Source organism: Sciurus carolinensis, chromosome 12 (genome assembly GCF_902686445.1).
Source record: "Sciurus carolinensis chromosome 12, mSciCar1.2, whole genome shotgun sequence".
NCBI classification, from domain to species: domain Eukaryota; kingdom Metazoa; phylum Chordata; class Mammalia; order Rodentia; family Sciuridae; genus Sciurus; species Sciurus carolinensis.
In genome coordinates this window covers 50,253,446-50,269,670 of record NC_062224.1, presented here as the reverse complement: position 1 = coordinate 50,269,670, position 16,225 = coordinate 50,253,446, and the positions used below count along the sequence as shown (strand labels likewise).

The window sequence follows — 16,225 nt, the reverse complement described above, 5'->3', positions numbered from 1 at the left end:
AGCAACTAGAGACCCACTGCCAGGCAAGGTGGATAAGCCTTAGGAGGTGACAGCTCACATCTCAAGGTCAGAGGTTCTCAGAAACTGTTAAGAGCCAGAATCAGCATTTGGAATGGGTCAGTTCTAACTCCGAGTAAACCTGACTCACCACAGAAACCTTGTAGTCCCTGGCCTTTTGTTCTTTTTCTCCATGAACGAACAAAATTAGGTACTAGTCTTGTAATGGATGGTTCTCAAAATTAAACAAAAATGAAAGTTAAGGTATCTGGGGTATGTGGGACTCAAAGTTTTCCTGGAGGAAATATTGAGGCCAGGATCGGAGAGGGATTCTGAGCCAGCATCCCTAATGGAATTGAACCATTGTCCCCAAACTGCTCTCTGAATGATGCAGTTTTCCTAAATGTTCTCAGTTTTCCTGCTCTCCCTGGCCCTGGCCCAGGGCCGGCAGCAGCCAATCTTTCCCTGGAAGCTATTGTTATTTGCACATCTGATAGTGGACGCTTGAGAACACTGACCACAATATTTCAAAAGGAAAAGAAAAAAAAAAAAAAAGAAGTGAAGAGCGAAAAGGACAGAAAGAGGCTTCCAGCATCCTGGTGGGAATGAGAAGGCTAAGAACACCTCTTTTCCAGCCCTCCAGACTCTGGATTCGGATTCTGCAGAACAGTTGTCTTCAGACATTGGTGCTGACCGTGGGAGATAAAGGGAGACGCAGAATTAGAATGTTCCCCTGCCGCCTCCTGCCAGGGACTCCCTCTGTGATGTGTTCTCTGTGCCTCTTCAACTAAGGGGTATGCCAAATCCCCAGGGACCCCAGTACACAATGGGGTGAAATGGAGTGGCTCTGTGTTGTTAGGCACTACCATTTCAAATGAATTCACTCCTCCTAGGAAAAGAACTACCCTGTCCAGAGCGTCCTGTTCCCATGTCTCAGTTTACCTGGTAGCGTTTTTGATGCACCTGCTGACCATTAGTCCTGCCAAAAGAAGAGAAGTTGCATACAACTTTGTTCTATTTTTAACTCTCAATTGACTACGTTTCCACTGTTTTGTTTTTTTCTCACAGAAACTAACACAAACAGAAGAGAAAGTTATAGGATTCCACACTGCTTGGCGAAACACAAGCACACAATGTACTGAATACATAGAACATAAGGGTTAAGTGGGAAATCAGGAATAAAATAAAATATAGAAAAAAGGAGAAAGTGAGTTAAAAAGGTGAAAAGGCATCATTTTCACTTGCTCATAGAATGAGTGAGTTACTGAGGTTGGGCCCTAACATAAGCTTTTGTGTTTCCTGGCAGCAAAAGTAAAAAAGTTAAGCACATGGAATCAACATATGTCTTATTATCTCCGAAAAGGAATTAACAGGATGGGATTGTTGAAAGGGAACTGAGTTCCAGAAGGAACAGTGGTCATTTGGAGTAAGCTTCAGAAGCATTTTTACAGGTGCTTCTTCTACTGACTTTCCGAGCAAGACAGCGCTTTACCTACCTCACCCTTCCACACCTCAGCCTGCGCCCAGACGTTCCTGCAGCTATGCTAGTAGTTCATGTGGCTCCTCCAGACTCGTCCTCCTACCTCTGCTTTGAATCACCTGCTTCCCCAACATCTCTGGTTTCCATCTGTCTCATTCTCAGTTTCTCCAGTTACATCTACCACTGAGACTAGTAATGCGTTAGCCTGTCTATGAGTCCTGTTTTAGGGATCTTTGCTTCTAGCAAACTCTTGCGTGTTACCTTGGTTTTACATTCTGTCAGTGCTGCCTGATCACCTCCATGTCCTGCCTAAGTCCTCAGTCATTAGTTGACTCCAGTTCAGCCCTGGAATGAATTACTCTGTGATATGATTTGAGTAATATTCTCCGAAGGCTCATGTGTTGAAGGTGCAGTCTCCCAGGCCGCCATGTTCAGAAGTGGGGCTCTTAGGAAGTGATTGGATCAAGAGGGCTCTAACCTCATCAATAGATTGATCCACTGGAAGAGTAATAACTGAATGAGCTACTGGGAAGGTGTAGAACCTGAAGGAGGCAGGACCTAGTTGAAGAGAATGGATCCTTGTGGGTGTACCCTTAGGGACTATATCTTGTCCCTGTCCCCTTCCCATCTCACTCTGCTTCATGGACTACCATGAGGTGAGCAGCTCTTCTCCACCATTTCCTCTCCACCGTGATGTTCTGCCTCAACACAGACCAATACATAGCAATGGAGCCAGTGGACCAGAAACTGAGACCATGAGCCAAAATAAATCTTTCTTTAAGTTGATTTTCTCAGGGGTTTTGTCATAATGATAAAAAGTTGATTAACACACTCCACATCTTTAAAAAAGTACACTAAACAGCAGCCCTCAATAAAAATGAATTAAATCTTAACTCCATAAAGTAATTTCAATGGGGAATTGAGAAAATATGGTCCAGGTATATTGATATTTACTGCTGAATTTAATAAGGTTATAGTGTTGAGGCATTAAAGTAATGAATGGACAACTTGACCATTGATTTGCTTCTCCTGGGTGTCAGATGTCCCCAAGAAGCTTCTGGTCAAGGGTTAGAAGGCAGTCATTTCACAGTTGCCTCATCCAGCAAAAGGCACAAGTGAGATTAAAATTAAAGAGATAAATCACTGCTGTGGACGTGACAAGTGCTGCGGATGTTTAGAAGGGCCATTTGAGAAGCGCGACTTGCAGTCTCACCCAGCTGGAGCATCATTTCACTTTGACTTCATGGTGAGATGAAGCGCTTCTATAGGTTCAGCCCATGTTTTAATCAGAAAAAGGAGCTGTGAATATTTTCATGTTCTTGCTCAAGGATTTGGCCAAAACCCCAGAATTCTGCTCCATCTAGCATGAAAGAGATGATTCAGAATGAGAAGGTTTTAGTTGAGCTCTTATCAGTCAAACACCTTAATCAAAAAGAATTCCAGATGGGCTCCTATGGTTTCAAGCAGGACCACACTCTGCTGGTCTGTAAATTTGACTTAGCAGCAAAAGACACTACTAGGTGGTGATGTGATTGCGTTTTTGGATATAATGGTTTGATATGGTCCACGGTCACACTGGGGGAAACCTGCCCCAAACCAAAGGATGTGACTGATGAGAAATGGCCTTATCTGGCAATAATTAGACAGAGATTCAGCTGCCTCTTAAGTTCTAGTCTTGTTGCTAGGTAATAAAGCCATGGGTACACTCTTCCCACCTCCTATAGCTGGAGGACATGTATTCAATTTATTCAAATGTATTTTAAATTTTGCATTTGACCTGTCAAAAGAGTTTTTAAAAAATAATAATGTTCTGATTTAGCAGTAGGATTATGATGCTGGCAGGAGGACCTGAAGGTCTTTTTGGTATGGAGGTGTCTTCTTTTTTGTGAAATCCAAAAGTGGGGAGAGAGAATACATACATATTTAGGGGAATGGTGCACATTTTCTCGTGGAAGTTAAAACCCAGCATCTCATGGGCCAGATGTGGCCTGAAAACATGCTTTACTTAGCATGTAATGTTTTTCTTTAAAGTGAGATTGATTGCCAACATATAAAAAATCAGATATTTTATCTCTGTCACTCATACACATATACATATACATTTTTCCTAAATATAGAAAATATGCACAAAGATGCTTCTTTTGCAAAATTAGAAGATCAGAACATTAGCCCTAGTGTCGCTGTGGAAAGCTGAGTGCGTGCCCTGGCCTCATTTGGTAAGGGTCTAAGTTGTAAAGCATCCCTTATTTATTGTCCTACATTTATTTTCCCTGCTTGGTTGCAGTAAGCATTTGAGTTTCTAATGCCTGTATCGGGTCCTATTTTATGGAATGATGAGGGCAAATAGAGGCACAGCCCCAAGAGCTAAGGTGAAGGATTAAGCCCTAAGGGTATCATAGAGGTGGAAATAAACTCTTGAAAATGGCCCATTTCTGATCAGTGGGTCTCAAAGGATAGAGCCTTTCTTGCTTTGCACAGGCCTATTCTAAGACACATTATCCTTGTTTCTCTCATGCCACCTTAAGGCCATTTGACAGAAGGAAAAAGGAGGTCACAGAGTCCCAAAGATATTTTTGTTTAATTCTGGGCATGTTGGTCCAGTACTGTTCCAGGACAAAACCCACGTTCAGAGATTCTGTAAGAAATAAAGGGTGGTGAAGATGAACTGTAAATGGACCCTGGGTCTGAAAACAAATGCTGCAGGATCTATGTACTGTCCCTAGAGATCATATTAAACTGGATGACATGTGGCCTGGGGAGCCTGGCTCCTACTGGTGGGGCATTGAACCTCAGAAGCCCAGTTACCCAACAGGCTGATATGAGCATATTATTCTGTGTTGCTGAGTTCAAATCAACAAGTGCCCTGTGTGTTTCCAGTGAATTTCTTTAAAAAAGTAACTCCATTCTTTAAATGTTCTGACATTCGAACACCACAACTAGGGCCTGACAGATGAAGACAGTGGCCTCTTCTTTCCCTCCCTTTCAGTACTGGCTGTTAGGACAAAATACCATGTACTGGGTTACTGGTAAACAAGAGAAACTTACTTCTCACAGTTCTGGAGGCTGAAAAGTCTAACCTCAGCAGGCAGATTTGGCATCTGGTCATAGTGGCACTTTCATGCTGTGGCCTCACATGATAGAAGGGACAACCTAGCTCTCTGGGGTCTTTCAAATCTTTTTTTTTTTTTTTTTTTGCATTAATCCAATCGTGAAGGCAAAGGCCCACCTCCTAATGCTATTGCTTAGGGGTTAGGGTTTTAACATGTGGATTTTGGGGAGGAAAAAAGCATTCAGACCAAGCTTAGCATCTTAATGAGACTGAGTCCAGAAGCTTCTACCTGGGTACTGTCTACAGAGGTGGACCCGGCCATGCCACACAGCAACGCAGAGCAAGACTCTTCCACAACTGCGAAAGAGGAGCACTGCAGGATTCCCAGGAACTGTTCATCTACACTCAGACCCAGAGACTCCACGTGGTACAAAGTGGACTGATTCACGAACAGCAGCCCCGGAGGAGGGAGTCACACCATGTGTCTAATTTTAAACATCCCTTTCACAGATTTGAATTTGAGGTGCCTCAGGCCCCCTCTTAATGAAAAGAGGTGAGGAAGGAAATCTATGCAAGTCATAACTGGGGGACCCCAGGGGAAAAAACCTGCATGGGGTATCAACATAGGGGACGATATTGGCTGACTTTCTTTCAGTCTAATTGGCAGAGTCAGATTTGTTTTTTTCTGTAAGAACTCCATGAAGAATGAGTGAAACAGACCTCATATCAAAAACATGATTTCTTCCAGTTCAGTTCAAATCCATTTTTTTTACAGGATAGTTCTAAATCCTCAAATTCAGAGTTCAAATTAGGACTTGCTCATTTTGGACATTTGATGGCTGGCTTGACCCTAAATTATACTTTCTAAATATATTCTGGGACTCAGCTGGGTTATGAGGCCCTGCCACGTGATTATATCGAGACGTTGATTTTTTTTCCCCCCAGAGGCCAAGCAAAACAAAACAAGACAGGTTTCCCTTTGGCTTCATCTTAGGAAAGCTAAGACCCAGGGTGGGATGCTGGCTTTTGACATAAATGACCAACATAAGATAATGAAATCAGTCTTCCAGCCTCTTTCTTGACAAGGGGCACAAGCTAAGGGAAACCACATTTCCACTTTTCCTGAGATGGTGGTTTAAGCTGTGTGTTGGGGGGTATTATTTAAAATAGGAGCCCTGGTTTCCATGGTGCTGGAGGGAGGAAGAGTCACTGCTGCCTTGTTGTCACAGTCTTCTCCCAACCATGGTCTCCAACTGCCCTGTCCAGAACTGACATCAGGATAGATAAAACTTGTCCTGAGAGCATGTCACTTTTTCTGTCTGCAATATTTCCCTTTTCTATTCTGTGCTCTTTTCTGTACCCCACTGGTGCCTATTTCCAGAAAACCATCTATTAACGTACTGCTTCTTAAACTTTGGTCTATGTCATGTGCTTTTGAGAATAAGACTCAGTACATCTGGGATGGAAGCCATAATCTGTGTGGTTAGAAACACCCAGGTGATACTGATGTATGTCAGCTGTGTAGTCTTTTTGTTAACCCTGTAATCAGGCGATTCCTTTGTCCTTGCCTTACTTAACTGTCAGCATCATTCAAAAATCCACCATCCCCTCCTGGAACTTTCTCTTCAATTCTCCCCCCGCCCCTCACTGGCCACTCCTTGCTAGTCTTCTTTGCTGGTTCCTCCTCATGGGCCTGGCCTTTATGCTTTGGAGTGGACTGGGCTCCAAGTCCCCTGACACATCCATGCACACACAACTCCCAGGCCACAATCACCTAGTCTTGTGGCTTTAAACCATCTCCAGGAATGCACTGGTACAGGCTTAACCCTTGACTCTTGAGGGGGAAAAGAGTCCTAATTTGTAGTTGGTGAACTTCCATGATGTAAATTCTCCCTCCATGGCCCATTTCAAGTCACCATGTGTCACCAGCATGTTGTGCTGGGAAGAGACGCACATCATACTACAGGCCAGCTCTGGCCACCCTGATAACGTTCACACTGTCTCCAGGTCAGACCTTGCACCTAATGGCAGAACTTGTGTTTCAGTAGTAGCACATCCAACTAAATATCTTCCATTTGACTTTTTACTCATCTTCTCAAGTTTAATGCATCTGAAAAAGAACTCTTAAACAACCCCACCCCCCGTCACCACCACAGATGGCTCTTCTCACAGCAGCTCCCCTCCTGGTAAGTGTCTGCAGCAGCTCCAGAGCCACTCCTGACTCCTGTCTCCCCTCTCCCTCCACACCCAATCCATCAGCAAATCCTGCCTGCCCTTCCTTCTAGAAAAATCCAGAATTCATTCACGTCTAGTCACTTCCAGGGTATCATCTGGTCTAATCCATTATCTTTGCTCACTGAGATTATTGCACTAATGACCTAATGGGTCACACCACTTCTACCCTTGTTCCTTTGTCAACAAAGTAGCCAAGTATCAGCTATTGTCGTCCTTCCCCCGCAAATCCCCACTGATCTTTTCATATCTCTCTCCCAGTAAAACCCAAAGTTCCTTATCATGGCGAACATAACCCTGTGTCAGCTGGGCTGCAAGTACCTCTCTGCCCCTTCCACTCCCCATCCTTTCCTTCTCCAGCTCCAGCTCCCCCTTGCTGTTCCTCAGGTTCATCAAGAGCTCTCTTGCCTCACACCTGCTTCCTCTGCCCCAGATGTTCTCTTCTGATGTGATGCACGGCTTGCTCCCTGCATGTCTCTCCTTGGAAGTCATCTCAACAGAGAACCAGCTTGTATAAAAAGGCATTCCATCTCCACTCACTCCTTGCTAGACTTTACTTTCTTTTTTTTTTTGCGGTGCTGGGGATTGAACCCAGGGCCTTGTGCTTGCAAGGTAAGCACTCTACCAATTGAGCTATCTCCCCAGCCCTAGACTTTACTTTCCATTAGAGACCTTAATGCCACCTAACACATCTATTCATGAAAGCAGAGAATTTGTTAAATAGCTTGTGGGCCTAGAGCACTTTCTGGCAGGTAATAGGTATTAAATAAGAATCTGTAGAATTAATAAAGACAGTGTTGGGCCCTAGCTATTATATTCCTATGGATGTCTGTATTCTGAGGTTGCCGTTGTTTGGTTGGACTGGGACAACATTTCTGGGATCAATAAACTTCTAAGACGTTTCTGGCTTCCCTCATTAATGCTCCCATAGAAAGACTGGAGGGACCATTTGGAAGCAATCTGTCCATGTGGAAATGTGACCTTGACATTACTGAGAAAAGTCAGAAAGCAACATAGGAGAATGATTAGAGGTTTATTTACAACCCATCTCTAAGTACCCACAACCAAGTTCTGATTGAAAGAGAAAAAGAGTATCCACGGACCCAAAGGTATTAATTGTGTAGTCAGATTTCAAGAGGGTTTTCTTTTTTTATGACTAAAGTCTCTACTATGAAGAGTTACCATTCTAAAATAAGTCACTTTGTTAGGATTGATGATGAAATGAGTGTTCATCTGCCTAGGAAAGGCAGGCACACTGCAATCCTATTTCTTGGAAGACACTTTTGTTTTATGAAAGCATTGACTTTATGGTCAGGAAGGCATTCTTTTTATTCATCTATTCAATAGTCATTCGTTTATCCTATCTATGTGCCAGGCACTGATCTGGACTTTGGGACCTTGTAGAAAAACTGACCAGTCCTTTGAAGCAATTATTTATTGAGTAATAGTAATGGAATAAATAAATAAATAAATAAGAATCAACCCAGAGATGTGGTTCTTTCACTCCCAGATCAGAGAGCAAAGATCCAATGGCATATTTTGTTTCATATTGTTTTATGTATACAAGATACTATTCTTCTCAAAGGTTTATTAATGAATCAATACAAAATAAAGTGGATTTTTTTTCAACCATTTCATCAAAGAAACTTTTATGTTACATAGGTGGAGAATATTCACTTTGCTATAGTGATTGGTAAGAGATCTGTTTTTAAAACACTTATAAGAAGTGCCCTAAGAACACATGATTGACTTTTTGAATATGTCTACAGTATGGAGGATTGAAATACACTGGAAGGGTCTGAGTCCAAGCTTCACTGGAGAAAAGCAGCATGCAGGAGTAGTTGGACTGGGTGTTTCTGATCTTAAATAGCCTGGAAGGAAGTCCTGTGTGTGAGGCTCTATGATTTCAGAAGACTGCATGCACCTATCCTGAGAGTGGCCTCAGTGTGCAGGGCACCAAATAGGATGTCCCAGGAACATGAACCCAGCTCCCAAGGAATGTAAATATTTGTTTTTCTGTTATTGAGATTGACACTTCTGACCAAAAAAAAAAAAAAAAAAAAAAAAAAAAAAAAAAAATTCAACACCATCTTCTAATTTCTTCTTCTTTCATGTGAAGACACCAGGAAATACAAGAACTAGCTAATTTCCTTAAGCCGGCATGTTGCCCGAATAATTTATCACATTACCTTGGGGGAGTTGTTCTTAATGCTGTTTTCTCAGGGGAACCACCTGGGGATTTCAATACTGATACCAGACATTTTGATCTATGTCTGGTCTGGGGTGCAGCCTGGGCACTGGGAGTTTTCAAAGCTTCTTGGGTCTTTCCAAAGCAAAGCAAGGAGGAGAAGGGCCACTCTGGGTGAGTCCTGGCATTGACTCAGGACGTTATCGGAGTCATGAGAAGGAGGAAAGACAAGGACAAGTGGTCTGCAGAGGGAACCACTGTCCAGTTTCATGCTCAGCTCAGCAGTCACCTCTTGGATCAGGATGCTGAAGCTCTTGGGAGTCCTGACCATCTGAACAAAGGTTTTCAATCCTGCTTCCTATACCAATTTGAGGAATGAAAACTCCTGAATGAAATTGGTACGGATTGCTTTTTATTCCCAACCCTGAGCCAACAAGCAATCTCATTCTGCCCAAGATGAAGAGTCATGGGTTTAACGTGACATATGCTGGCTGTAAGAAATAAAATTAATTTTGGTCGACCAAGTTTAGGTCGCTTAAAATTGCTTGGGAATAACCAACATGGGGAAAATGACCTTCAGTGCATTCTGTGAACCAGAGAATTAGAACCCCTGCAAGTCCATGTTCTTGTTCTCCAGAGAGGCGTATATTTATAGAAGGAACAAAACTGTATGCAGGATGAGGGGGGTGGATAATAATATGTGTGAATGCACTGATCTGTCTGAACAGTTCTTGGCTGTCTGCTTTCAATGGTAATAAATATCCACTAAAAGCCGTCTGCTGTATGTGTTTTTGGTAACGTCTCACACTTCCCTGCATGAATACATTCAGAATGTAAGCACCACACACACCCGACTATAGAGACGCTCTTGTATTCTGAATTCTTAAGTTATGCAGCTTAGCAGCTGTGATAATGTAATGGTTTGCAAAATAATAGACTGGCAATACATCAACCTGGAATAACACACCCATTAATGAATGATGTGGGTGCAGAGAGGTTTAATTTATGCTGTGTTAAAAATACTGCTCCAGAAATATCACGCCATTTCAGTCTTTCCAAGACAAAAAAAAGACCCTTTTCACCTAAAATATTTGAATAATTATGGTAAAAGAGAATGCTTTCTTGTTTCATTTTTTTTTCTCAAAAAAAAAAAAAAACTGTCAAATTTACGCTACTTTGTAAAGAGACATATAATTTGAATCTGGTTGGTTAGTCACAATTTGTTCCACTTAGAGATGTATGCTGCACTCTTAAGAGTTCAGAATACATAAGACAGGGACATTCTTCTTCTTAGTTTGTGTTAACATGGAAGAGTGAATACATTTTCCACCAGAGATGATGGGGCTCGCAGTCAATTAGCTTGGGAATCGAGGTTGTTCCTGTTTATGCCTTAATTTTGATCCTCTTCCCAAGTTCTCTCACTGAGGGAAGTTCATGAAACAAGAACTTCCTAATCTCGTTCATTCTCATCACCATTGCGTATCTGTTGCACTCCTGTTATGAACCAGGGGCTAAGAGCTACTCCTTGCCCCCGAGGGTCTCATCAATGTATGGAGAGTTAACAGAGTGTAAACTTCCAGTTCCAATAAAGAACCGTACTGTGAGAGAAACTCAGGAAGAGAACTTGTTCAGACTCGGGGAGGGAAGGGGTGCCTGGAAGACCTTCTCACTGGATAGTACCTTTACTATAAAGGATGCAAACAGGTAGTTAAGGGGGTGGAGGGTGGAACTTCCGGGGTCAGGCAGAGGAAAGCAGGTGCAAAGGCCCCGAGGCAAGAGAGAGCATAGTAGTTTGGAAGCATGTTCCTGTGTAGTTGAAGTACAGCACACCCAGGGTGAAGCTTGGGAAGAGGTGAGCTGGGGAGGTTCTCAGGGTCCTCACTATGAAGGGCTGTGTGGTTTCATTCATGCGTTTGTCCTTATGCCTGGGCAGAGAATCTCTGAAGGCTTTAAGTAGACAAGTGGTATGCACACTTGTTTTTAGAAAGGCCGCAGTGACTGTAGCACAAAAGGTGGACTGAGAGGTACAAGTTGGGCCACCGTGAGAAGGTCATGGGCAGGTAAAAGATGATGACGATCTGACCCTGGGAATGGGGAGGAGCCGCAAGAGCGAGAGGGAAATGACAGCTTGTGGTGACAGTGCAGGAGACAGTGGAAAGGGACAGGGCGAAGAGGCCTGTGTTCTACCTTGGGTATAGTCATGTGCCTCATAATGTATCTGTCAACAACAGACTGTATACCCAGCCTTATAAGATCACAATGGAGTCGAAAAGTTCCTCTTGCTGGCGATGCAGCCACACAACACTAAGGCGTCCCGTGCCGCTCTTGGGTCTGCTCCACGCAGGTACACACAAACCTGCCACACCACCAGTCATCTAGCGCGTGCAGCTACGTACAGTGCATCATACTTGAGAGTGTCGTAAATGACTGTTCCTGGCTTGTGTATTCACTATACTTTTTTTTTTGTCATTTTAGAACATATTCCTCCTTACTAAAAATAATAGCGAACTGTGAAACAGTATGTCCTGTTACCGCAATGTCAGCCTCACCTCTCACGTTTACCGCTTCTCTTGGTTGTGTTATTTTTTCTGGTGGTTGATTTAATCTGGCACTATTTTGTTCTTCATGGCCCCAGGAACAATAGACTGTGCTGTGTATATGGTGCATAGTAGGCCAAGTTGTGTAGTAGGCTGTCCTATCGAGGTTTGTGTAAGTATACTCGGTGATGTTCGCATGACAATGTAGGTACTGACTGTATTTCGCAGAGGGCTTCCTGGTTGCTGAGTAATGCATAATTAACGAGTAATGCTGGGGTTGGAGGAGGGGCAGGATGGGAGTGGGGCAGGGCAGATGATGAAATCCATTCGGGACATGTTGGAATTGGAGGGATAGATATCATCAAGTGAGTGGAGATGCCCCATCCACCCTAGGACCTGTGGGTCTGGGTGTTAGGATAAATTGATGAGGAGATGAATGTCCTTAATAAATGCAGGAAATTGTGTGCTCATTTCAAGAGCTCTTACAGCTGGGAAACCAGTGGGTGCAAACTGAAGTGGTCAGTCCTTGCTCGAACAGTTCAGAACTTGCACAGGGCAGCATCTCAGGTGCGGAGAAATACACATTTCTCAGTTTCCTGTGCACAAACCAGAGCAGAGGATACCGACGGCATCCCAGCAGATTCCACCTCGATTTAAAATCACAAAATAAAACCTTGAGAGGTGCATACAAATTTGCTCACTAATTCTTATGTCTTGATACCCTATGAAGGTAATCTCCAACACACAAACTCCCAGAAAGAAAGTACATATCTTCTCTTTCCTTAACTCATTTACATCTTCTGTTCTTACATTTATTAGAAATTTCCATGAAGTTCATGTTGCCTTGGCCTCTGGAATAAAGACACCTGCTTTGGAAGGAATATGCAAAAAGAAGTCTCTGGTAGGTTGTCGGCATGGTTGTGCAATGACCACCTTATATAAAATTGGAAGTCCAAAAGAAGTTGTCTCCACAGAGTACGCCTTGTCTTGGCTGTATCAGGACCTCTGTAGATGACAGTGTGGTGTGCCAAAGGCCATCGGTTATTAAAAATACACCTCTCCCATATGAAGATGGGCACCTTAAAAATATGCTTGACCTTACTGGTTGTATTCTGATTCCTGGTATTATTAGGTTCTTCATATTACTACTAATCCTTAACAACCACCCTTAAGGTGTAACAGGCAGGTGAATAAACCAAAGCTGAGAAAGTCTGACACTTGGTCAAGGTCACATAACTAGTACTCAGTAAGGCTGCAGTTTCCTGGGACAGTGTGGTTCAAACCTGGTCCTTCTGCCACACCTTGCTGTTTTCTGTTGCACCTGGATTATCTGGATTACTTTATTCTAACCTATATAATATTGACTTAAAATTATTTCATTTCAACTTTGCATGCTTGGTCCTTCCTATCTGACCAAATGTAGTATCTTCTATTTCTCTTCTTTTTCTCCACCCTGTCCAGTTAGCACAGGGATGAGCTCATGATAGTCTGTGGAAAAAATATGAGCAAGAACTAAGCTGGGTGTCTCAGGGCTAGTGAGTTTCTGGAATCGGGATTTGAGGTGCCTTAAGTGGCACTGTTAAAAAGTGTCCATTTCTTTATTTGAACACAACTTCTGAGCAGTTGGAAAACAGGAAGCAATCGTTGGGTCCTGGACACCCTTAAGTGTCAGTGGCACATGGATGCCATAGGAACCATGCTGTTCTCCTGGTAAGGTTCTCTGACTTTGGTATGTCTTCTACATGCCCTTTCATGTGGCAAGAGGTTGGTGGTAACCCTCAGCTTGGGGCCAGGCTGCCTGTCACGCAGGCTCCAGAGAGCAAAGGTAGTGAAGTACTTAGGGCCCTCTGGCTTGGATGGGCATGGCCAGGTGCCTGGATTTGGTGGCACCCTGTTGTTGACTAAATGTCCCTGGACAGAAGATGAATGCTGTCCATGCCTTGGATTCCTGTTCATACAGGACAAAAGGAAGAGCCCTTGCTCTCTGGTTCATTAGCCATTCATGATGGTAAAGTGAGGTATGGGATGTGAAGTGCCATTCTAGAAACACCAGACCTTCGTATCCCCAGACATCATGAGACAACAGAAGCCAACTCCGACTCCGACATCTGTCACTGTGAGGCTGCTGATGTAACTCAGAAAGCTGCTGCTGCTTTTAACTCAGGGAGTCCCAGGGAGATAGTGCAGATCCTTAGGGTCTTCCCTGACAGCAGAGGCCATTTCTCACCTTCCCTGCCCTTCCTTTATATAAATATATGACTCTGATTCTGGAAAGTGTCACAGAATCACCCACAGTATAAGATGTCCAATTGAACTTGACAGGTCATCATGTATTCCAATCAATTCACCTGTGTCACGGTGGGGCGGTGTGGGGGTGGTGAGGTGGCAGGCCCTTGGGGGATGTCCAGGGCTCTACAGATGCTCTGCGGGGCCCAGAGCTCTCAGACCTGACTTCTAAGACCTGAGTAACCAGGGCCTCTGCTCGAGGGCAGAAAACAGTTCTGCGTGTTTTGAATGCAATGCTGTGTGTAACACACGTCCAGGGACAGACTGTGACACCTGTGACACCAGGTTCCTGTGCTGTCTGTGACTTAATTGGTAAACAGTTAGTATCAGCTGCTGCCCCTGCCTGTCTGCTCCACATGGCCATGAGGCACACAATCCCTGTTCCCACCGAGGACTGGCGAACAAATATCTTAAGAATAGAACATATTACATATATTGAGTTACCCGCAGGCCAAAGAGTTCTCATCAGAACCTAAAATCACATCCAAAAAATAAATGTGTAAATGTGGCTAATCACCCATGTTCCTATGCTCAAAGCAATACGAGGGGGCACACAGTAAGCATTTAATACACATTCACTGGTGATCCTGATATTGAGCACAGAAGTATTTCTCAAGATCTCAAGATAAAGACCTACCTATAACAAGAATAGGAAGATTTTTTTTTTTTTTAATTCAAATGGCAGAAAAAAATGTGACTCATCAGAGTCCGGAAATCAACCTTGTCTTGTCTGTGTATTCTAGACAGCTCCTCATATGTTTAAACCTTCAATTAGGTTTTCTTAAAATTGAAAAATCCCTGAGTAGGAAGTGTACCAGCCAGAAAAAGTCACTTAAAGTCTGTCCGCTTTATGAGCCGTGGCAGGTTCCTTACCTCCCTCACTTTTCTGTGCTTGCTTTATTAGTCCTCACTGCACCTCAGCCTAGGTTGTCTGTGTAGACACCGGCAACTCACAGAGGGCTTGCCGCCATTCACGCAGGGGCTTTGGGGCTTCTGAGACGCAGCCACCCTCCTCTCTGTGTGAGTGCTGCACTGTCCCTGAACGGCCAGCTCTGCATCAGCTGCATTCCTGACCCAAAGAAGGACTAACCCTCACTCCTGCTTTACAGGATCTTCTCTGCCAGGGTCACCATAAAGTAAGTTACGTGCTTTCAGGAAATTAACAGGGCAATGAAGTCAAAGTCCATAATATTACCAAAAAATGAACCCAAAATGATAGCGAGACATTTGAAAGAACAACAACAACCAGGATGACAACGACAGGGTGCGTTTGGTCAACGGGCTGGGTAAGTCAAACCTCCAGAGCTCCCCTGCTTCCATCACCTCCTTCCGAGACACTGTCACCCAGCAGAGGAAATGTGCCGCCCGGCTACTCTCCTAAGTACATTTCAGGAAGCAGAAGAAATCAGATTTGCAGCCGGATTTCTCACAAGCTCTCCTGCCTTCACACTGGATTCAGGGGGCAGTCCCCACCCCAAACTTCCCCCTTATATTGTATCCCTAAGAGCCCCCACACCCACTGCTGACAAAAGTTCCTTTTTCAGATTTCTCATCAGTATCTGTTTGGAAAAATACATTACACGCGACATAGCATTCTATGCCCAGTCCCAGGGACTCGAATTACTCAGGAAAATATTTACACAGAAGCAACGCGGTGCACAATGAAAACCAACAGCTCGCTTTCTGTGGAGCAATTGCTCAGTGAGAAACAAATGGCTCGCCACGTAGCTTACCCTCTCCACGCTGCGTCTTCTCAGAGATCCATAAGGTATTTTCAGTAAAAGTCTTTGAGATCTATTTGGAGCTACTGCAGCCTGAACCACCATGGTGTACAGCTAGCTGTGTGTGTGTGTGTGTGTGTGTGTGTGTGTTCCTTCCCAGCAAAGGCAGAGATGGAGGCTTGCTCAAAACTCAGTTATGATCTCCTGGAAGTTTCCCAAATATCAAATAACTGAAAGAGTTTTTTTCTTTCGACCATATGAGTCAAGATGTGGTTTGTCGAAGGTGGGGGGATGGGAAAAGGAAAACAGTCCAAGTCCTGTAACTTCAGCTTGCATGAAGCAGCACCTCCAGCTTCCTTCGGGCAGTCTCTGTGTGCTGGCTCGGTGAGACCGCTGTCCCAGGAGTGGGCAAGTGTGCTTCTGGGGAGAGTGATCCAGAAATGTCAACTTTGCTTCTTGGAGCTGCAGATGGTAACCAGGTCAGCTGTCTAATCAAAGCTCTATCAGACGTATTATTCATTCCATCACGTGACTCACAAGCCCCTGGGCTGTACAGTAGGTCACATGCTCATCTTAAAAGGACTATTTGGAATATCCCCATCTGGAGCAGAGATTAATGTGAAATCCTACATTCTGATTTCACTCTCTTGCAGGAAAAATATTTGAAGACTGGCGACATCACATTGGGGACTGATGGGGAGTCTCTTTGCAATCATCATAAATGATCTTTAAGAA

The 16,225-nt window shown here is 43.8% G+C and overlaps 1 protein-coding gene across 3 annotated transcripts in view; it reads right to left on the bottom strand.

Moving 5' to 3' along the window:
- Positions 1-16,225, bottom strand: part of Frmd4a (FERM domain containing 4A) — a 420,775-nt gene that overhangs the window by 271,405 nt on the left and 133,145 nt on the right. For 2 of the 3 annotated variants that reach the window (XM_047520299.1, XM_047520298.1), the window contains exon 1: positions 15,503-15,897. The exons of the other annotated variant lie outside the window; for it this stretch is intronic. In XM_047520299.1, the coding sequence (XP_047376255.1) occupies positions 15,503-15,595 (93 nt within the window). In that variant the 5' untranslated portion in view covers positions 15,596-15,897. Of the gene's footprint in view, positions 1-15,502; positions 15,898-16,225 lie in introns of those variants that run through there. 3 annotated transcript variants of the gene reach the window in all.